Here is a 23,811-nt window from a genome sequence, read left to right on the forward strand (position 1 = left end):
ATATATATATAATATATATTTAATTAATTTACTATTTTCAGGTTTACACACACACACACACACACACACACACACACACATTCCTCAAAGGCTAAGATAAAGAGGTGTGTCTTTAGCATATGACAAAAACTGAATAATGGTAATGCTACATGGACCTTTGCTGGGAGGGAATTACAAAGTTTTAGGGCTACTACCAGGGCCAGTCCAAGCCATTTCAGCACCTGAGGTGAACTCCAAAATGGATTCTCTCCTTCCCCACCAGAAAAGAAGGAGTGAGCGAATTTCATTAAATCAACCAACTACTCATTGCCCCGCTGTAACGATTGTCCTGCTGTAGAGAAGTATATTTCTTTGTGGCACAAAGAACGGTTCTAATCAGAATCCTTGGTTGTACACTTTTCTGTATGATTTAATACTCACGGAAATAGGGTACGCTGGCTCCAATGTCACTGGTACCGACATCTTCCCTTGAAGATTTAATTTGGTTAAGTAAAATATCTTTTCTCCCAAAATCCTCTCTCTTTTTACACGGCGTATACTGTACAGTCTAAAGCGCACTGCATAATTCCCAATCATCTCAGACTCAATATGATTAAATTTAAATGTCTCAGTGAAGACAGGGCATGGACCCCGCTGGATGCTGGTCTTTGCTCTCTGCTTCTTGATAGGAAGAAGAACCAGGTGTACTTGCCATAAACTTCCACTTGTCCTGCTATAATTTGGAATGTCTGTGACAGCTGTCACTGTTATCAGAAGCCTCTGTTCCTGCGAGTCGTAGTCAAAAGTCACATCCAGGGTGCCATACTTAGCTTCTGGTTCAGGATCAAAAGATTTAGGGAGCTGTGATGATGATCCTCGAGCTGACAGATCCTAAATGAAATGGAGCAGAGGTTTTACATACATTCACCCCCATTTAGACATCTATAACTGTATCGATACACTCTGTGATACATTTTGTTAAAAGTGGTTTCGCCAGTATGTGTCTTAACATAAATTGTTAAAATTAAAATGCTTGTCCTCGGTGACGGAGTATGATGTTTTTGTTCATTTCACACACAAGGTATTTGAATATTCAAGGAAGGACAGCATGCTGTCAGGCAGTCAAACAAAAAATGTGAGGGCTTCTTTTACTGCTTGTGAAAAGAGCCAATCAGAAAAGAGAAAGGCAAGAATAAAAGGTTCATAGCAAGAAGGTCAAAGTGTTTGGAAACAGCTGGGAGAACTGGCTAGGACAATGTTGAAGGGGTCGGGAGGAGCTGGAGAAATAAATGACGTAATAAATTTAATTAATCAATGACATAATAAACCATTTTGAAATGTTTGCATAAAAATGAATAAAACAGAAATAAAACATAGAAATAAGTGACAATTTTTGGATTGTGCAGCCTGATACATAGAAGCAGGGGCTGTAGAAATTGTGCTTTTAAAGGCAAGACTAGGAGATGTTGTTCATGACATTATCAATTGTGGGCATGGCATTTTAAAAGTTAAAAGCATGTGCAGGAGGTCTGATCTGGATCAGGGTGGGTAAGCTAACCCCTTTCCCTCTACTATAGTCACTTTCAGGATTAGGCCTTCTGCACTTGCTATGTCTATTGGGGGAAAGAACTTCCATTTGTGATTAATAATAATAATAATAATAATAATAATAATAATAATAATAATAGCTGTTTCAAAACACCTGGTGATTTTTCAGAGTGCCAGATTTATTTTAAGGGAGGGACAGATAAGTAATCCCTGCATGAGGGTGCTATGTGCTGACACCACAGCCTTTTCCCACCTATTTCACCCTGTGCTTTACTAAAAAGAAAACCAAAACCCTGCTACCAGACTGGTCAAATGACCAGTCAAAGTGACATTTGGTATGCGAGAAGACTCAGTTAAAAATAAAACACCTTCCTAATTGCATGCTGTACATTTAAACTATCAAAGCACACTATTAATTATAAGTAAGAATGAGATTCACATATGTAGCCAAATCTGCTAATAATTTTGGTTGTGGTAGAAGACGGTGGTGTTATCTGTGTACCAAACATTAAGATTCCAGTCAAAGAATTCCACTGCAAAGTTAGCAAGTCTAACTATAATAGACTTACATTTATATACTTATTTGTTGCAATTACTTCTTTCTCACCTTTCAGGATACAAATCCTTCCACAATGGCTTATTAGTGACATTAAATTACTTTTTTAAAGTACACAATATTTTACTATGAGGAAAGTACAAAGTCATGGCTATTCTTCCCACAGGGCACTTGGTGGAAGAAAGGCTCAGGGGCAGGTTTGGGGAAGGAGAAGTTAACTTCAGGTCCTGAGGTGGTCTTCTGATATGTCAGAATTGGGGAGTGTTTTTCAGCCCGGGGGCCACCTTTTCGTCTGGGCAAGTTTCCGGGGGCCACAGGGAAGTGATGAGTGGGGCCAGAGGGAAAGGTGTTTTTTACCTTTTTACAGTAGGCTAGTTTCCACATACTCTCTCACACACACACTCCTTGATCCTCTATCCAGGCAAACAAGAAGAATTACCATATCCTCTCTAATTTAAACTCTAGCCAAGGCTTTGATAGAGGCTGCATCTCAGTTTTCATGCTCAGTAGGTAAAAGGTAAAGGGACCCCTGACCGTTAGGCCCAGTCGTGGCCGACTCTGGGGTTGCAGCGCTCATCTCGCTTTATTGGCTGAGGGAGCCGGCGTACGGCTTCCGGGTCATGTGGCCAGCATGACTAAAACGCTTCTGGCGAACCAGAGCAGCGCACGGAAATGCCATTTACCTTCCCACCACAGTGGTACCTATTTATCTACTTGCACTTTGACGTGCTTTCGAACTGCTAGGTTGGCAGGAGCAGGGACCGAGCAACGGGAGCTCACCCCATCGCGGGGATTCGAACCGCCGACCTTCTGATCGGCAAGTCCTAGGCTCTGTGGTTTAACCCACAGCGCCACCTGGAGGAACTTAAAGAGTTCTCTGCCTGTGTCTCAGGTGGTGCATGTATGGCTCAATGGGGAAAGCCATCTTTCAAGGCCCGACTGATCTGTAATGTACCGGACCAATGCTGCTTCATTATATCCTGAATAATTTTGGTACAATTGGGAGAGCGTGTGTTTACCTCTGGGCTAAGGACTGCAGTGCTGTCACTGGGTACATCTTCTTCATATCCTTTGTTATGGAAGCTTTCTATTTCATGCCCAGTGCTCCCTTCACTTGGGCATTTATATGAGCATCTCGGACTGTTGCTACACTGAGAGAATTCACATTTGCTGTCACCAACTTCGGAGGGCGTGCATGAGAGATGCGGGGAGCCGCTATCATCTTGGTACGGTGGGGGCTGCAATTCATCAAGAGGAGGTGTTTGTCTCATTCTCTGAATGCAGTTTGCTAGGAATAAATAACAGTTATCATAGGCTTTCATTCTGTAAGAAATGTGGCTGGAAGAGAAAAACATCATTTGTTTAGCAAGGTGGTGCTTTACGAGGAATTCAAACATGGTGGCCCTGATCCAAAGAGTTATGTGCTGAGCTTGGTGCATGAAGAAGGAACTGCATCCCTCATCTCTAGGTATGCTCCCTTACCACTCCTGCTCCATGGATCCAGATACGCTTTTGCCCTGCCCTGATTATCCTGAACTTCCAATACGACCCAACTTCAATATCCTCACAGTTTTTGCCTCATCTGCTATCCAACAATGCAGCGCTGGGTTGAATTCTACCTCAAATTGCCACCCGTGCCTTCTCATAAAAAGTACTTCCTAGGTGTGATCTTCTGTCTTTGATAAGATTCTGACAATTCTTGCGGCTTCTTTTCTTGCCTAACTTTCCTAGCTTGATACTTGAATCATAACCGTGAGTCTGTCACTATGAGGCATGTGCTTGCTTGACAGCTATAGCTGAGTTCATCTCCTGGTTCTGAGTCTAAGAGCTCACCTACAGTTCTGATTCTGTATTCAGTCCCAGTCCAGATCCTGCAAACACAATCAAGTGTGCCAAACATTGTGGCTACGTTTTCCAAAACATATAGCCAAGTTCTTTTAAATGGAACTTTATTTTAACTTTGCAAGTACTGTAATATAATTTAAGTATTATTAGGGGGCTGCACCATTTAGCTGATTAAACAGTTATCAGTTTAAAAGCTTTTTAACTGATCAAAAGGTGCCCCCAATTTATAGGGAAATACATTGTGTTAAATATTAACACATATAAAAAAGGCACAGGGTCAACAGCATATTAGAATCGGGTTGCCATATTTTAAAAAGTGAAAGTCCAGACACAACAGTTAGCAAAGTTGTTGAGCTTTTTAAAAGAAAATTTGCCATAATCTACCCTTCTGGACGTATGGCACCTCTTAAAAGAAGATTCCAACTTCTTTTTCTATGACACAGGAGGGAATACATTGTGTGTTCTGTGGCACATACATGCCTTGTCTGGAAATAAGGAGGCACTCCCCACCCCCCAAAAAACAAGTGTCTTATTCATATGCAACTATAAAATTGATTAATTACTTAATGAAGGCTGCAATCTTATACCCACTTACCTGGTAGTAAGTCCCACTGAAGTCAGCAGGGATTACTTCTGAACAGATATGTATAAGATTGCACTGGAAACCTCAAACAATTAATTAAATAACTTTAAGAAATGAAGAAGAATGACAGCCCTAATATATTTCAAGACAGATGGAAAGTACATACAGAAGAAATAGTAAAGTAGAACCTATGAACACACTGCGTTTGCCCCCCCCCCCACCATAAGACAAAACAGAAACAAATTAGTGTTTTCCATTAACAAGGATTTATATGAAGTAAAGTGTATGAGTATATGGGCTGCTTCTAAAAGCTGGATAAGATAATGAAGAAAAGAAAGGTGCATTTTGGAGTCAGGAAAGAAGCAGAGAAGTGATTAATGCTACTAACCAATTTAAGTGGGTTGCAAATTTCCTGTAGAAGGAAACAAATTGAATCCATATTAACTGCAACCATTACTGTTTCAGATGTAAGCTCCATCTTATTCCTTCTTTTCCCCCTCTCCTTTGAAATGTTCAACTTTTTCATTTCAATTGCAAGTTTGGTCCCTTGCCTTACATGCTACTTACTCACAAAAATACAGCATTTGCTAGTAAAGTTCTTTTGCATTGCGTGCCTTGCAGTTTCCCACAGGTCTTCATCATCTCAACTCTTCTTGTTCTATATTTGGTTTCCCCAAACCATGCCTACACTGTCTGCCTCATTAACATCTGGAAACTGCTGCCTTATCTCTGAGGTTCAAAATCCCTAGCCAGAGAACTGCTCTACCAAAATCTGGTTTTGCACATTAGCTTTGAGCTTCTCATGAGCTCCTTTAAATATTCATAATAATCAGAAAAAGGCCTATTGTTATCAATGAGCAACCCAATTCCGGCTTCCCTGTATAGCTTGATAATTTTTGCAAGTAATGCTTTGTAATCATCATGGCTGGTTTCTTTCTCAGCAGCATACTTGCATCTCTCTCTCCCCCTTCCTCTCTCCTGTCATTCCTCCACATGCAGGATTATTCATGTTTATTTTTAAGCTAACCTAAGTTTCAAAAGTTTTAGTACTTCAGGGGCTTCTCGGCAAATGTTAAAACAATTTAAATAAAACATAAAATGAAATACATGTTTAAAAATTAAAGAAAACCCTTTATTTTGAATGATTAAATACCCACAGAGGTTTCTGCTATGCTACTCCGATGAGCGCAAATGGAATTTTCATGTTTTAATATTTTTGAGCTGGGAAAAGTTCATCTCGCCAAATAACCCTGCACCGCAAAGAGAGTATAGAAGATAAATAATAAATGTTTAATGAAGACCTGGGGCGCTTTCCCCCCCTTTTAAAACAGAAAGATTACACGAGCGTACGCAAACATTGTTATTTCACAATGAAGTGGGTTGTCTCAGCATCCTGCTACAGAGGAATCACGGCTTATACCACCTGCCTACCAAAATGGAAACAACATATATTAAACATGAAGGGTAACTTGTGCAGCGAGAAAATAAATATACCTTACGAGTAGATTACTGGGTTGTTTGGGAGGAAGACAAATCGTTTTGATTTCATTTCCAAATAAATTGCTACTTTGGACATTCCTAAATTCTGAAAGCAAGCTGAACTCAGGGAATGTGCATTCAAACGCATTATAATGCAGTGAAAATTCACAGTTGCCATTCGCATCCTCCTCTCCCTTGGGTTTTCATCTACTGGTGAAACCCTTTGGTGCTGCTAAGATGAAACCCTTTGGTGCTACTAAGGTTGAGAAAGGAGAGGCTCACCCCATCAGCTCAGCTGAGAAATGAACTTCTCTTTGGCGCAGGCTTCCTCAAACTCAGCCCTCCAGATGTTTTGAGACTACAGTTCCCATCATCCCTGACCACTGGTCCTGCTAGCCAGGAATCATGGGAGTTGTAGGCCAAAAATATCTGGAGGGCTGAGTTTGAGGAAGCCTGCTTTGGCTCCTCCTCTCCTAAGACTGTCTCCATTCTAGCTGGTCATCATAAGAAAAATTAAGTAACTCCAAAAACTAGGGGCCCAAGTTGGCTTGTTTCCCTCTTTTCTCCCCAATCCTATTTCCTTTTGCATCACATTGATTAGACAATACGTTTGCATGCAGGAACTCTGGTTGTTGTTGTTTATTTTTTTAAAAAAAACTTTTGAGAGTAGTTAAAAAGCTGCTGGTGCTTTATAAATTATTATTACTGTTGTCAGTAATGGCAACAATAGTAAATTTGTTAACCATGCTATGTACGTGTAGTGCTGAGTGACAAAAAGGGGGAAAGGAGAAGGCACTTGTGGGTTGCTCCGCTAGATGTGTAGGAAAAACATGGGGTGGTTTCATCAGACCATAAAATCACAGAATTGTAGAGTTGGAAGAAATCCCAAAGGTCATCTGGTCCAACCCCCTGCAATGCAGGAATCTCAGCTAAAGCATCCATGACAGATGGCCACCCAACCTCTGCATGAATACTGCAGTCATGGCACCAGGCAGCTTTGATGAGAGCAGGGAGCAGTAAAACAAGCATTAACCCTGAGCTGGCTGGGTCTGGGAGTTATGCTGAATGCAAGCATAACGCACACCCATGCTGGGCACCATTGACTATTTGGCTAGCACATACATGCACTGCGTCCTTTTGGCTGGCCCCTGCCTCCACTAAGTTACTATACTTTGTCACCATACCACACAAATGACACCATATTTTGGTGAACCATGCTGACATTGGAGCCTGAAAGCAATAAATAGCACAGCTCTTGGGGGGTGGGGGTGGAGAGGAAGTTTTGTTTCTCTTGTGCTTAACAAAATAAACTAAAATTCAGTTTAGAAAATAGCACCCCCAGAATCCCACTGAAAAGCAAGAAACTCCTATTAAAGAACCTATTAAAGAAATGTGTCATAACAAGATTTTCGATCGGTAATCAGCTCTGTACTAGAAAGGAGCAGAAGAAAAAGGCAGTCTGACAGAATGAATGAACAAGGAGGGAAGAAAAAAGGAGCGGGGAGTGGCAGTTACATTCACTTGAAGACAGCTCAGCTGTCTTGCTCAAAAGCTGAAATAAGCATCAATCAGACAACCCAGTTCTCGTTTGCTACCTACACAACCTCTTCCCTTTAACTGATTGCTGGGCAGAACAATCCAAAAGGAAAGGAGAATCGAAGGCGAGCAAACCGCCTAATCCAAAGCTCCATTGGGCTTGTGTCAGTACGGCAGAAAGCAGTGATGTGGGTTCTTCCTCCTTTTCATTGGTTCACTGCTACATTTTTTAAAATTAAATCCATGCCACTGCTTCCATGCAGCACACCTGGGGTATCTGTTCCCCCTGTTCTAGCATTGGAGACACAGGAGTGCCTAGATCCAATGTTTCCAAAGCCTCCTTTAACATGCCTGCTCCCCTCAAATATCTCCCCCCTCCATTGTTTTCTCTGCTGTCATTCCACAGCAAGCAACATGTTACAACCAATCCCATGATTCTTTTCTCTCTTTCTAAGAAATGTGGGGAGGCTGGAGAAGTAGTGAAATGGGGAGAAGGGAAACTTTCTAGTGCCAGCTCTCTTCCCTGTGACTACCATTTTATTTCCCCAGAATCGCTCCTTGGAACAACACAATTTAATCATTCTGTGAGAGGCTTCTGTCAAAACAAAAAGGCGTCCCTTGACCACCGTCACCCCCGAAAAGCTACCTCAGAATCATCCTATGTGTGAAGAAATGGCTGCTGCTGGAAGAGTGCTATTGTCAGCACCATAAGAAAAGCGATGTTGAAGAAGGGTAAACTGTAGGGTGACTTTGGCGTCATTTTCCCTTGACTGCCACTCCGTCCCCTGCCCCAAAATTTCAGACTGAAACATCGCTGAAGCTAACTTTCAGCTGAGCACTATTTATTTTAACCCAATGCAGCCTGGATTTGGGAACCAGTGGACCTCCAGACATTGCTGGACTACAACTCCCATCATCCTGATATTTGGCCATGCTGGTTGGGGCTGATGGGGGTTGGGAATTCCACAACAACTGGAAGGCCATAGGTTCCTCACTGCTTGTGGATGAAGGAGATGTGGGCAGAGATTTAACCTTCTCCCGATCCTGCAGGAAGACGCTTCAGCTCAGAATTGCTCGACCCAAATTGCTCGACCCAAACTGCTTCATCACCAACATGGGAAAACATACAAGGTTATTATGCCAATTCAAGAACCAGAATGAGTTCCTTCCTAATGGAAAGCTAATCATCAGAAGACAATCTGACTGCGGGGAGACACAAGTACTGAACAATCTACTCTCAAGTGCTGGTTTTACCACCTTACAGTCAATAGTGTCACAATGGAAGTTGTAAAAGCATATTTCAAAAGAATGCTGATGTATTTACTATTTACAGTTATTAGTTTACACACTCAACATTTTCATGGGCATAAAATGTAACATTTTAGATACCTAATTTGAAATTACTGTTTTATACAGCTTGTTAAACAACCCATTTGAAGGTAGCAGATAAGTAGCTAATTACTAACAAATCTGACAGCTACAGCTGCAAAATGTTTGTATGATAATTCCAAAACTGAAAATGGTTTATTGAAGATCCATTCAGAAGCTAAATGACTTATCTGGAAAAAAAACACGCGATTAAAACATTCCAGTGTTTTCTTACAGGGATACAAACAAAGACCACTTTGATTTCTTCTATGCGGAAAAAATCGTTGCATGTTGGGACAGCTTAGTCAATAAAAAGCAAGTAAGAAAATAATAATTCTCGCCCTTGATGCCAGCACAGTAGAATAGGGAAAAAACTGAACAGCCAATCCTTTAAAACCATGTATTAACTGGGCACTGTTTTGAAGGTGTGGAAATTATTTAATAGCAAATCAGAAAAAAAGATATTAGGGGATGTATATATTGCAACACCTATGTATCGGTGCTTTTAAGTGTAGGATTTTAAAACATATAAATAGGGAGATTTGCACTTAACTCCTTCACTTTGGTCCCGATTCAGATTTACGATTTGCACAGCAGAGGGGTGGAGGAATGTCATTTGCTTTTCTACGAGTGGGGGCATAGTGGAGGACAAATGGTTAAACCCCTTCTACCAAGCTACACTTTATTTATTTGTTACGTTTATATCTGATATTTCCTGCAAGGAGCTCAAGGTGACATACAAAGCTCTCCCGCTCCCATCATTCATTCATTCATTCATTCAGTTAACTCATATCCCACTCTTCCTCCTGAAGTAGACTAAGCTGTAAAAGATGTCAATAATAGTAGTAATAGTGGTAGTAAAAGCATTCTTAAAATAGTAAGTAGCATTATAGAAACTGTGAAAAGCATTCTCTCAGCTAGTGATCTGAGAGTTGTATCAGACCCTCCAAGTTTCCCTATTTTCCAGGGACGTCCCTGATTTAGAGAAGCCGTCCTGGTTTCTATTTTCATTGGAGAAATGTTGGCAGGTATGGAATTATCTGACCCCCCCGAGCCATCCAAAGGCAATCCTGTTCTGGGATTTTTTTAAAAAAATGTTTTTATATATGTTGGAAGCTGCCCAGAGTGGCTAGGGCAACAGAGTATGATGTGTGATGTATAAATAGTAAAATTATCATTATGGAATGGGGTGTCCCTATTTTCATCGGAGAAATGTTGAAGCGTATGCTATTTCCTCACAACAACCCTGTGCGAGAGGTGAGCCGATGGTCAATAACCAGCCCAAAGTTACACAGCCTCATGGCTGAACAGGGATTTGAACCCTGGTCTCCAAGATGGAAAACAAGGTACTTAAGTGCAAAGATATACAGCTAACATCTTCTTATTATAATATATTTATTTATACCCCGCCTTTTTTCCTGACGGGACTCAAGGCAGCTTACACTTAAAAACAAGAAATGTAGCATCTAGTCCATGGGTAGGCAAACGAAGGCCTGGGGGCCGGATCCAGCCCAATAGCCTTCTGAATCCGGCCCACGGATGGTCCAGGAATCAGCGTGTTTTTACATGAGTAGAATGTGTGCTTTTATTTAAAATGCATCTCTGGGTTATTTGTGGGGCATAGGAATTCATTCATTCCCCCCCCAAAATATATATATATATATTCCGGTCCCCCACAAGGTTTGAGGGACAGTGGACTGGCCCCCTGCTGAAAAAGTTTGCTAACCCCTGATCTAGTCTCTGAGCTATTTCATCTCAGCAAAACTGTTTTATTTCACACCCAACCTCCCACGTATGCCCACCATAAGATTACGGGGAACAAAGAGCTATGCATGTGTCCCATATCTCCATCCAGTGTTTTATCATGGCTGTATGCAACCTGCACATGTCTCATAGACGAAAAAACTTACACAAGGGAAGACTGGATGGGGATAAGGGAGGAAAGGCCCCATAATATTCCCATGCACTGCCTAGAGGAGGAGAAATGGAGCTTGACTGAGCCCTGTGGGGACTGCTCCGTGAACAGATGCTGCACCTGCACCAGAAAAGAATTATCATTTAGTTTCGTTTTTCATCTCTCTCTCCCATCCAATTGAAACATTAGTAATATGGATTTTGCATGAATTAAGCATGAATTGGCTAGGTACCAGTGGGAGTTTTTCCCTATTGTGAATCACTGTGCTTGGGAGGGGATTTTTCTTTACCAAGATCACAGCTGGCGAGGGAAGGTTTTAAACCTTCCCTACCCACTTGGAACGTTATGATCAACAGTTGATAACAACAATGATATGGAAGGGGGTAAAAATAGGATGGATAAATTAATGGATATGTAGCTAAATAAGATGCATCTGAACTGCCACGGAAACCCAGGTGGGGAACTCTATGCGAATTATTGTATAAGGATGAAAATATGGTCTGTAAATATAAAACGGGGGGGGGGGGGAACCATTAACCTTTTTTGAAAAACCAAAAAACTCATAATGTGATGGCTAGTAACATTGTAAATGTAATACAGTGGTGCCCCGCAAGACAAATGCCTCGCAAGAAGGAAAACTCGCTAGACGAAAGAGTTTTCCGTTTTGGAGGTGCTTCGCAAAACAAATTTCCTATGGGCTTGCTTCGCAAGACGACAATGTCTTGCGAGTTCCTGCTGGTTTTTTTCCCTCCCCCCCTTTTCCTAAGCCGCTAAGCCGCTTATCAGCTGATCCGATCAGCAGATAAGCCACTAAAAGCCGCTAAAAGCCGCTAATAGCGCTAATCTGCTAATCCGTCAGTGGGCTTGCTTCGCAAGACGAAAAAACCGCTAGACAAAGAGAATCACAGAACGGATTCTTTCCGTCTTGCGAGGCACCACTGTATGCAGTTAGGCCTTAAGCACATGCAATTGAAATAATCGCATATTATTTTCCTATTTGCCCATGCTTCCCTTCCTTCTCCTTCCTATCATCATAAGATAGGTTGCATCAGAAGGTAAATAACTTTTTGCAAATCTCATTAGACTTCCATGAATTCAACAGCCAACCCTGCTATAAAGTTCCCTTGCCTGGAATTATTTTTATTAAGGTTTCAATAACAGGAATGAAATTATTTCATGGCTCTATGCAAAATCCACTTATCTTAAATGTTTATCAAAGGACATTGGTAGGGACTGCTGACTGCACCCTACCTTAAAAGCAGTGATTTCTGCAATGCAGGGGGTTGGACTAGATGACCTTTGGTGTATCTTCCAACTCTCCAGCTCTAAGATTCTAAAAGAAAATGGTTTGAATATAATGCTCACAGTATATAATGCTCAAGTTTTCATAGCATGCATACCACTGTTATGGTACTTGTCCCACTTCACCAAAGCAGCTGTTTTAAACTGTTATCATAGAAGACTGGTTTGTTTATAGAATTATAAACCAGAATAGAAGTCGCAGCATAATCAAATACTTTCAAATTAACTCCTATTAGAAACAATTGTGGCTGAACAATGTATGACCATGAAATGAAACAAAGACTGGGCTCGCAAAATATCATGTGCTTCCCCGAGCTGCCTGAATTTCAGTTAAAAACAACCATAAGTAAGCACTCTTGTTTTCTTGTACAAAGTTGCAAAAAAAAAAAAGTAGGCAGGGACAGTTTTCAGAAACATAATTGCATTATCATTTTGGCCATTCAACAATTCTTGAATGATGAAGTACATGGTTTAACCAGACACCATATTGCAATTTACTTTGAAGTAAGAAATGTGTATTGTAACATAGGGTAATGTTAGAATTTTGATAGGCGATCACAGCTGCACCAGAATTAGTTTCTATAGCAACCAAGAAGAAATAATGTGGTGAATTGCATTGTAATACACAAAGATGGGTTCCTTGCAAACAGGATTATTTTGCTAAAAGTTTAGCCTCCCCCCCTTCAAATTAAAACATTTTCTCTAAATAATTATTCTGTTTTTCCTATATAAAAATGTTGCTTGTTGAATCTCCCTGCACCCTGGACAAATATTACACTGCAATTGCTGTTCCTATAAATAAATTCAAGACATGTCCTTTTTAAAAAAAAGGATTTCTAGTCTAACCTGAAGTACCATTTTCAACAATGTCTGTTGCATCATTCCCTTGGAAAGAAAGGCATATATTAAACATACCTTTGAGTAATTCCTTACACAATGCACCATATGGGCAATGCTTTACAGTCCAAAGTCATCGTAAGAAATTGCATGATGGACTGGGGAATTAAAACTGAAATGCACCATCTAAAACCTTTGGACATATGAGATTTATAGAAGCTTTTATCAGCATGTTCTCTCTCATGGCTGGCACATGATTTCACAAATATATTAGTATTCAAGGTACCATGCACTTTTTTAGGACAAGGTTTTTTTATTTTAAAAAATCAGTTCAAACATATCTTTAAAATCTCAAAGGTTAGTGATTTCTACCAGCAAAACAAACCATTACGTTTTGTTTTAAGCTATTTATGGCAATTAATTACAAGCATATGTCTGAGCCTTTTATGCATTTTGCCCTCATAATGCGACCCATTACTGTGGCACAGTCTATCCCCCAGAGTTCCAAAGTATCTTTGGCGTTGCCATGGATACCAACGACATGCTTTCTCTTGCAACTGCTTTGTGTGTCTTATCAAACACCAGAAAACTGACACAGTAGGAATCTGAGCCATCTATATAGGATGAATTTCTAATCTCTTGGTACTGTTCCTTGAGGTTCCCACCCCCACCCTTAGAAACAAGCTGCACAATACTGTATACACTTGAGTTCTAAATGAAATGAATTCGTAGATTAATTTTCGGGAGGGGAAGGAGTTATTTAACCCAGCTGACTGCATTCCAAGAAAAAGAAAAAAGTGTCCAAAAAAAGGTTAGGGTTTCAGTTTCTAACGTTGCTGCAATGACTAGCGATGATATGAGAGTTTCAGAAATAATACTTAAGTTCTCAAGCAAAGAACAGCTGACATTCAGCTTTGGCCCTGAGCTCATGTGGCATTGTGAGACATTTTGAAAATTATTCAGTGGACCAAATTTAGGGACTCTTTTCTTATATTTATAACTATATCCTGCCTTTCTTTTAACTCAAGGGAGCATATTCGAGGTTCCTGGACAATCTTAGAGCCTGGGGATTGGTGGTGGGACAACAATGAGTGGTCAGAGGGAGAAGAGGGAGCCGAATGAGAGGAGGTGGTGCTGGAAGCTGAAGAGGTAACAGGATTTAGTGAGCAGGAAGAGACTGTGGCAGAGAGCAGTGCAGACTCAGAGGCAGGAGAGGAGGGGGGTAGGGTTGGGCAATATCTGATTTTCAACATCACGATATATCACCAGCTGAATATCATGATATCTTGATATATCACAATATATATCTATGGCAGCGGAGAGCCTTGCCAGGCCTCCCCCCGGTGGCAAAGGGTCCCGCCATACCTCCCCACAGCAGCAGAGGACCTTGAAGCACCCCTTCTTGGCAGCAGAGGGTCTCGCCGTACCTCCCCACAGTGGCAGAGGGTGTGCCGCGCTTCCCCACAGCAACTGAGGGCCTTGATGAGGCTCCCTGTGGCGGTGGAGGGCCTTAAAATGTAAACTAGTAGACTTAATAAAAATATTAAATAAACTCCCATATAATATATTTCATATATTTTCAACTAATTTAAGAGTTGTTTAAGTGATTTACTAGTCAGGTTGCATCTGCTTCCCCACTCAGAGGTCTAAGTGGATTCTATGCATGCATAAGCCCCACTGAGTTCAACTAAACTTACTTCTACTTTCCTGGGAGTAAGCCTCCTTGAATTCAGGAGGGCTTGCTTGTGAGTAGACATGCATTTGCTTGCACTGCTTACTGCAAAACACCCAACCTCCCATTTCAGCACAAGGCAGCCAGCTAAATCTTCTCCCCTCCATGTCCCCCCAGAACAGCCCCCCCAAAGGCCTCATCCCACCAATCTCTCCCTTCTTATCAGAGGGAGGGAGGGAGGGCAAGCAAGCAAAAAGATAGACTCATTTAAATAAATAAATAAAACCTTCCCTTTTGATATGGAAGGAAACTATTTAGGGGGGGAGGCAGCATAAACACCATCAGAAAATAAAAATAAAAACTCTTCCCCCTCTAAAAGAAAAAAGAAATAAGTGCTTTCCAGTTCTTTGTTTACATTCTTTCTTGTCCAGTCATGGGGGGGGGGGGCTCCTTCTGGATTGTTAGCAGGCTCAGCATAATTAGCTGAGCTCTAAATGGAAAGATACTGGTGAAGCTGAAAGAGTTTGCTGGTTTGTGTGAGAGTTTATCTCAAAATAAAATAATAATAATAGTAATAATACCCCACCCATCTGGCCGGGCCTCCCCAGCCACTCTGGGCGGCCTCCAACCGAATATTAAAAACAATACAGCATCAGACATTAAAAACTTCCCTAAACAGGACCGCCTTCAGTTGTCTTTTAAAAGTAAAATAGTTGTTTATTTCCTTGACATCTGCTGGGAGGGCGTTCCACGGGGCAGGCGCCACTACCAAGAAGGCCCTCTGCCTGGTTCCCTGTAACCTTACTTCTCGCAGCGAGGGAACCGCCAGAAGGCCCTTGGCGCTGGACCTCAGTGTCCAGGCTGGATGATGGGGGTGGAAACGCTCCTTCCAGTATACAGGACCGAAGCCGTTTAGGGCTTTAAAGGTCAGCACCAACACTATCTTAATTTCTTATCAGTTAGGAGGGAGAGAGCATACAAAGCTGGCAACACCGGGCCTGCAAAATTATCTGCAGAGTAACTAAAGTATCAGTTCAGCTGAGCTACTCCCAGGAAGCTGTTAAGTGTCCACCTGCCTTGTTGAAACACTTATCACAATATTTCAATATTTCAAGGGTGTGGTGATTTTTTGCACAGCCCTAGAGGGGGCCCAGGATACAAGGCAGGCTGCTGAAGAACCCAGGGAGTTCCCCCCTCCTGCTGTGACCAGCTCCCCCTCCTCTCCCCTTTCCCAGAACAAAGAAATGAAGAGGACACAGAAATGAGAAACAAGATGATGGAGCCTTAGGCTGCTGGGGAAGGAACTGGGAAAGAAGCTTTAGAGAGGCAGAGACCTTCAGTCCTCACAACTGCTTCATTGGGGCAAGGGTTGCTGTGACCACTAGGACTGAGCTGTTTTCTTTCCTTGAATAAAAAGTTAACTTCACTGACATTGGGTGCTCTTATTATTTTATTGCTGACCTACGCCTGACTCCAGCTCCTGACACTCTTTATGGAAGTCATATCCTCTTATAAAAAATTGCTAGTCAACCCGAAACCAACTACTCTTACATACATCAGCAAAATCAGCATAACTGGACATAATACAAGGGCACAGGTTGATACACATATAATTGTGATTCTGGGTCTCAATTCAACACACTTGAGGCAAAAAACCCGCCATAAATATCATCTGGTGTAACAAGTGAGACATGCAACAAAATGTTGCAGTGTGTCCTCTTCATCCCTTAACAGAAGTGCTCCTGTTCAAAGTTAATCAGATGGACAGGGTATTATAAACTGTAAGCTGCCTAGGCAGTACAATTCATCCCACCCCCATTTTCTGTTTTCCTTTCCAGCTGACACTCAACGTTCTGTGCTCCTGGAAGTCACTAAGCATGCTCAGTCCTCACTGCGTTGTGGTTCACTCAAGCACTCCAATACAGCCCTCTCATTTCTCAGCGGCCATTTGGGCTCCAATCCTGTTGGCATCACTCAACAACCTGGGTTTGCTATTAGATGCAACAAGTGGCACCTTGTAGTAATAATATATTGCCACACTTCTGCCAGGATTTTATTAGCTGCAAGGAGCTCAAGAAAAGCAATCCATTCTTCTTTCCTCCTAAGTCTTTCACTTCCCTTTAACAACTGACCCTCAGCTCAGTCTTCAGTATTTAAACAGGGGGCATCTCCTTAGGTATTTTTTGTATTTTTGCAAACTTTGGGATTCCCTGCTTCTGCCTCAGTGTCTCCGTTTCAGATTTTTTCCTGTTTGCACTGACACCTGAGTTTGCTATTATACAAACCAAGAAGTCTGAGAAATAACATATTTTTCGCACCATAGGGCGCACCGGACCATAGGGCGCACCTAGTTTTTAGACGGGGAAATCAATAAAAAAAATCTCCCCCCCCCAGCCCCAAAGGCAGCGTACAGGCTGCGCACAACCTCTCCCTGCCGGAGGGGTTGCGCGCGGCTATAGCACAAGCCAAGGCAGCCAACGGGATGGATCGCGCTGGCTGTTTTGGCTTCCTCTTTAGCCCCGCACAATCTCTCCCTGCCAGGAGAGGCTGCGTGGAGCTAAAGAAGTCATAGCCCCGTGCAGCATCTGTTGGTTTCTATTTCCCTCAGTGAGCAGCAACTGCAGCACAAGACATTGTTTTGCATCCCACAGTCAGAGTTACTGTGGGATTCCCACGGGAATGGGAGACTGGATGTGACGTACACTGGTTTCCTGTTTTTCACTGTTCTCTCAGTATTCTTTGTTTCCAAGAGGAGTTGCTTCTCTGCTCTCACAGAGGCAAGATGCATGTTTGTATTCTCTCAGCATAGAGTGGAAATAAAGTTAAGAATGTGGCACATACTGCTTATCCTTCAGCTGTGTGGACTACTCTGCCTGGGCTCAAGATAAGACGAGCCTGTATCAGCTTCAGATGGGCCGAAGCTGGTCAAAATCTCACAGCCTCTCCCTGCTGGAGGGGTTGCGCGCGGCTATAGCACAAGCCAAGGCAGCCAGCGGGATGGATCCCGCTGGCTGCTTTGGCTTCCTCTTTAGCCCCGCGCAATCTCTCCCTGTCGGGAGAGGCTGCGTGGAGCTAAAGAAGCCATAGCCCCGTGCAGCCTCTCCCTGCCAGAGGGGTTGCGCACTGCTATGGCACAAGCCTGCATTCGCTCCATAGGACGCACACACATTTCCCCTCAATTTTTGGAGGGGAAAAACTGTGTCCAATGGAGCAAAAAATACAGTAGGTTGCACAGTTGTAACTAATGACACAGTGATGTTTTTTGTTGTCAGCCTTTCTTTTCTCCTGTCATCATGCTAACTTGGGTAAATTCAGACATCAGATAACCAAAGCCAGGTTCAAGGCAAAAGTATGGCAAATTATACTTCAGTGAAAGCTCTTAGTTTATATTAATCCAGCTCATAAAAAAGCAGTACTATAAAAAATTATAGACTACCAAAAATTTTTATAAATTCACATTTGAAGTGTGGCCTGCTAATCAAAATAAATTTGTAGGCATGTCCTTAGCACCTGAGTAAAGGGAAAGGGACCCCTGACTGTTAGGTCCAGTTGCAGACGACTTTGGGGTTGTGGTGCTCATCTCGCTTTATTGGCCGAGGGAGCCGGAGTACAGCTTCTGGGTCATGTGGCCAGCATGGCTAAGCCGCTTTCTGGTGAACCAGAGCAGTGCACGGAAACACTGTTTACCTTCTCACTGGAGCGATACCTATTTATCTACTTGCGCTTTGGCATGCTTTCGAACTGCTAGGTTGGCAGGAGCAGGGAACGAGCAACAGAAGCTCACCCCGTTGCAAGGATTTGAACCACCGACCTTCTGATCAGCAAGCCCTAGGCTCTGTGGTTTAACCCACAGCGCCACCCGCGTCCCACCCACTACCTGAGTAGCAAGTCCAATTGGCTTAATCCCAGGTGAGTATTTATAGAATTGCCATGTATGGTTGCAACACTAACTCTTAACAAGACTTCAATAGATATGGCTATGGTTGCACTATAAAGTATTTGTGATAAATTTCAGCAAATAAATCACCCTCCCCACCTATGTACATGGATACACATTCTCTCCATCTGAGGCCTTGGGTAGTAAGTCTATCCTCACTATAATGGCTATTCATCAGCAACAGATCAATTATTGAATCCCCTTGGCCTTTTGACTACATTATTTACAAATATAATTCTCCAGTAGGGGCTGTGGACAACTGATTAAATGTTGGGAATTTAAAAGTTGTAGGTAGTAAGTGGTGTTCTCTCACTTTCACTTCCTATTCTCAGGCCCAGAACCATGACTACCTGTAGTCTCAAACTATGTGATAAGTTTAGCTTTACATACCTCTGGCAGTATTAACATCAGTGTATTTCCAGTAGTGATTATGTTAACTTACCACATGGCAAAAGGCCACAGATGGTCATCACCCTTGCTGTTAGCATCACCATGCTGCAGGTCATGTGTTTCCATCCTAATTCAAGTTGCTGGGAGTGATCAGCCTTCTGTTCTGAGATTCACATCTTCCAAATATGTACTCTTATTAGCTCTATTTTTAACCTGCCACTCATATAGTATACTTAAAATTCAGAGCATGTTTACATTATCCAAACAGCAGGCTAATGGAACTGCAAACCAGACAGTCATGCATAATTCAAATCAGTATCCTAAGGCTTGCAACTTCTAGTCAAAGATGCCTCTAAATTAGATAGGGTGTGACTTTTAACATGAAGAAAGTGTAGCTAATTTCTTCCTTTATCTGACAAATTGATGCATTTTGCAAAGGAATGCTATTAATGTGTGGCATCCATATAATAGTGCATTTGTAAACTACTGGTAGAAGGATGAACTACTACAAAATAAAATTAACCTGAAGACTGTAAAACCAAGTCAATAAACTCTAAATACTAAAAATATAAACTAGCCCACAAATTGGAAATGAAAAACAGGTTTTAGAAGGTTTCTGAAAACATTTCTATACATGCCATGGAAAAAGGCAACATGCTGGAACTGCTGAGAAAGGCCTTTGCAAAGACAAGAGGAAGATGGCCCAGAAACTATTGTATCAATCTCAGCAAACTATTTCTGTGTCCCCGAGGGTAAATTAGACAAGATGCCATTAGCAACTGTGTCAGTGTTGCTGTTTTAAATAGTTAGTACAAGAGGGCTCTGATTTGGACCAGGACCCTGGCTAGCAAGGGGATAGGACGCAGGGCTTTAGCACTTGCTGTAGTCCCAGTCTTGATCATGCCTGTTATTTCTTTTGGATTTCTATTTGTGGGGGGAAGGGTTAAAGGCTCAAAGGCTGCCTTTACCCATATGGACTGACCCAAATCCCACACTCATCCCCTGAGGCCCTTCTTCATATGCCTCCTCCATGAGAGGTCTGGAGGGTGGCAACACGAGAACAGGCCTTTTCTGCAGTGGCTCACCTTTTGCAGAATACTCTCCACAGGGAAGTTCAGCTGTTGTCTTCATTATACACATTACAGTGGTACCTTGGGTTACAGACACTTCGGGTTACGTGTTTTCAGGTTACTGACGCGCTGAAACCTGGAAGTACCGGAACGGGTTACTTCCGGGTTTCGGTGCTCACGCATGCACAGAAACACTAAATCGTGCTTTGCGCATGCGCATGCGCAGAAGCGCGTCATGCGCGTGCACAGGCGCGGCACTGTGGGTTGCGAACGTGCCTCCCGCACGGATTACGTTCGCAACCCGAGGTTCCACTGTATACATCTTTAGGCACCAGATGAAAATGTTCCCCTTCAACCTTTTGGCTGAAATGTGTTTGTGGAAGGGGGAGGGGGTTATTGGCTTGTTTGCTTTTGTTATGTATTTTGTGTTTTTTATATTGTAATTTTATGTTGCGAATAGCCCTGAATCTACAGATGAAGGGCAGTATACAAATTTAATACAACATCCACACATTTATTAATTGCACAAATGGCATGTCACTTAGTTGAACCCGGAGTCTGAATATATGTGAGGAAACAGGATATAAATGCCAAACATGGTGTGTAAAGCCATGACACTAAGTAAATTTAGAATTAAAGTCTCAGTACTGTAACTTATTTCTAAATATGTATCTGGTCATGTAACAATAAAGCAAATGCTTCCAGATAATGCTTTCTGTTCTGTTGACGGAAAACAACCTGTTGGTTTTCAAAGGAGATGAACAAGCTAGCTAAAGACAAAAATCAAATAACTTTGAGCTGAAGGAAGAAGGTGCTGATCCACGTAAAAAAAGTGTTCTGAGAATGTACAATTCTAATGCTTCATCTACAAGTAAAATCAGGTCAAAGTAGTAGATGACAATATATATGAGCACAAACTCACAGACCAAATGTAAAGTGAGAATCCACAATACTGAAAATATGTAAACCAGATACGCGAGAAAAAAATATTTACATGATTACTTTGATATAGAATGAGAAAGGTCACGTGATGCATCTAAAACTGCAGGCAGCCATGTAAGTCCATTGCGGGGGGGGGGGGTGTAATCCAAGAGCAACAGTAGTGTAATACCTTCTATTACGACAAAATTTAGTGAGCAAGATTTTAAGTTCCTCAGAAATTATTTTTCATACTGAATTCTCTTTCCAGTAAAGAAGGGAGGAATAAGAAAAATGAATTGTTTTAGGGCCTGAACTTTTGGGAACCAATCTTCGGATAGGGCTAATTACCGGTACCTGATTCCTCCCTCGGCCAATGCTGCTCTCCCCAGGTAATGTATGCATGTGACCCAAGACACACTTATTTACTCTTTAATGAGCAGAGAGTAATTGCAACTTTAAGTCTTTAGTACATGTGGGTATGAAACACATGAAGGAACCAGGAGGAACATAACTCTGCCCCCTCAAAGATGGCACATGTACCAGTCAGACTTTTCCATCCAAAGTGTGATTGGCATCAGTTTGAAGGAGTCCCCTTCTACATGCATAAGGTTTCCATCGTGTGGATGAGAACTCAGATTAAGAAGGTGGGGTAGCCCTGCGTGATCAGTGCCAGTTGGCACTGAATGCCTAAATAAGGCTTTCAGCAATCCTCCCAGTTTTGATCCCCTCAACACAACTCTGTAGAAGAAAAAACTACACTCATTTATCGTCTCACACAAAAAGCCAGGAACAAACTCCAAGTTTCTGCATCTCCCCTCCTCAGAAGGAGTTCTCAATACATCGCCAACCATGTGCGCCACATTATCCCATACATCTTAGAAGACAAAACAAAACAATGGGTGCAAGTGGAGATAGAGATAATTGGAAACATCCCCACCTCAGTGTACCCATTAAACCCCGGCATCACCTTGGAAGCAAACATGACACGGAGGGAAGGTTTGGTAACCTACTCCCACACAATCATCTTTGTGTTAGTTCAATTCCTGCTAAGCCAAAAACCTTTCACAGGCCCCAAGGCTAGCACCTGCAAGCCATCTTCTGCTGCTGCTGGGGATATATGAGTGAAATGCACATGGGTAACAGCTGTTGAGGTTTGAAAGACTGAATGGGGGTTATTCTGGCTCCCTGGCTTTTTTTAAAAAAAAAAGATTGGATATCTCTACCATTACTATCAATATAGTGGTATATCTCCTCTATAGAAATAGATATAAAGACAGATGAAGGAACAGACAGTTTCCTACTTATTGAATATCACTAATTGGAAATGTTTCTGTCTCTGATATTTTCCAAGTACATAAACTCAAGGTCATCTTAAGGACTTTATTTTCCTTTCCTTCTTAGACTTCAAGCCACACTGGTGGGTTGGCAGGGTAGGGGGATTGAATGAAGCAGTCCTAGCTACATACAAGCTTTGCTCCATTCTCCCAATACTGTCTTCATGCTTTCTACAATATGGCTTTCTATACCTGGAAGAGTTCCCACCCATTCTGCATCCTGCAAACTGCCTTTTCCTTCAAATCACCCTCAAAAGACTTCTACACCTACAATACTCTTTTTCACCACAACAAACTCCACCGCCTCTTTATTATTGATTGATTGATTTTAGGTATTTATAACCCACCCTTTAACAGTTCCCAGGGCAGCTTACATAAGTTTAAGTGACAACAAAACAAATTAAAACAAAAACCAAACCCATTATATGCTCATCACATGTATCATAAAGGTCAAGGGACCCCTGACCGTTAGGTCCAGTCGTGACTGACTCTGGGGTTGCGGCGCTCATCTTGCATTATTGGCTGAGGGAGCCAGAGTACAGCTTCCGGGTCATAGAATCATAGAATCATAGAGTTGGAAGAGACCACAAGGGCCATCAAGTCCAACCCCCTGGCAAGCATGGTTTCTGGCGAACCAGAGCAGCGCACGGAAATGCCATTTACCTTCCCGCCAGAGTGGTACCTATTTATCTATTTGCACTTCATGCTTTTGAACTGCTAGGTTGGCAAGAGCACATGTATCATACCAAAATCCTATTCTGTGCAAGGCAAAAAGTGTATCAAATTAGTTATAAGGACAAACTTGGGTAAAAAAGAATTTTTTATGACAGGGGTAGGAAATCGGTAATCTTGGGTTAGAGCTCCCACCATCTCTGGCCAAGGATCATGCTGGCTGGGGCTGATGGAAGTTGGTTTCCATCCTTATCTGGAAGGTACCAGGTCCCCATCACTACTTGGTGCATCATGCATTGAGCATTTTAGAATTATATTTTATGTAAAAGAGCTGACAATTCTGTTCTTCTTTTTGATAATTGTATTAAAACAGCAATGTTCTTTTATTATGCTTATGTATGCCCGTTTATGTTTGACGCGGATGGTGCTGTGGGTAAAACCTCAGCACCTAGGACTTGCCGATCGCATGGTCGGCGGTTCGAATCCCCGCGGTGGGGTGCGCTCCCGTCGTTCAGTCCCAGCGCCTGCCAACCTAGCAGTTCGAAAGCACCCCCGGGTGCAAGTAGATAAATAGGGACCGCTTACCAGCGGGAAGGTAAACGGCGTTCCGTGTGCTGTGCTGGCTCGCCAGATGCAGTTTGTCATGCTGGCCACGTGACCCGGAAGTGTCTGCGGACAGCGCTGGCTCCCGGCCTATAGAGTGAGATGAGCGCACAACCCTAGAGTCTGGCAAGACTGGCCCGTACGGGCAGGGGTACCTTTACCTTTACCTATGCCCGTTTATAAGCAAGTTTGTTGTGCTAAGTATTTATTCTTTGTATTTTCTTATTTTTAATATGTGCATATTTTTCAACAATGCAATTTTTA

General features: G+C 42.2%; 1 protein-coding gene across 5 annotated transcripts in view; it reads right to left on the bottom strand.

Moving 5' to 3' along the window:
* Positions 1-23,811, bottom strand: part of SYT14 (synaptotagmin 14) — an 84,553-nt gene that overhangs the window by 12,847 nt on the left and 47,895 nt on the right. For all 5 annotated transcript variants that reach the window (XM_081186007.1, XM_081186005.1, XM_081186006.1 and 2 more), the window contains 2 exons: positions 3,103-3,371; positions 421-870 (listed from right to left, as the gene is read on the bottom strand). In XM_081186007.1, coding sequence (XP_081042133.1) covers positions 421-870; positions 3,103-3,371 — 719 coding nt within the window. The remainder of the gene's footprint in view (positions 1-420; positions 871-3,102; positions 3,372-23,811) is intronic.

The sequence above is a fragment of the Podarcis bocagei genome, assembly GCF_964188305.1.
Source record: "Podarcis bocagei genome assembly, chromosome: 3".
NCBI classification, from domain to species: domain Eukaryota; kingdom Metazoa; phylum Chordata; class Lepidosauria; order Squamata; family Lacertidae; genus Podarcis; species Podarcis bocagei.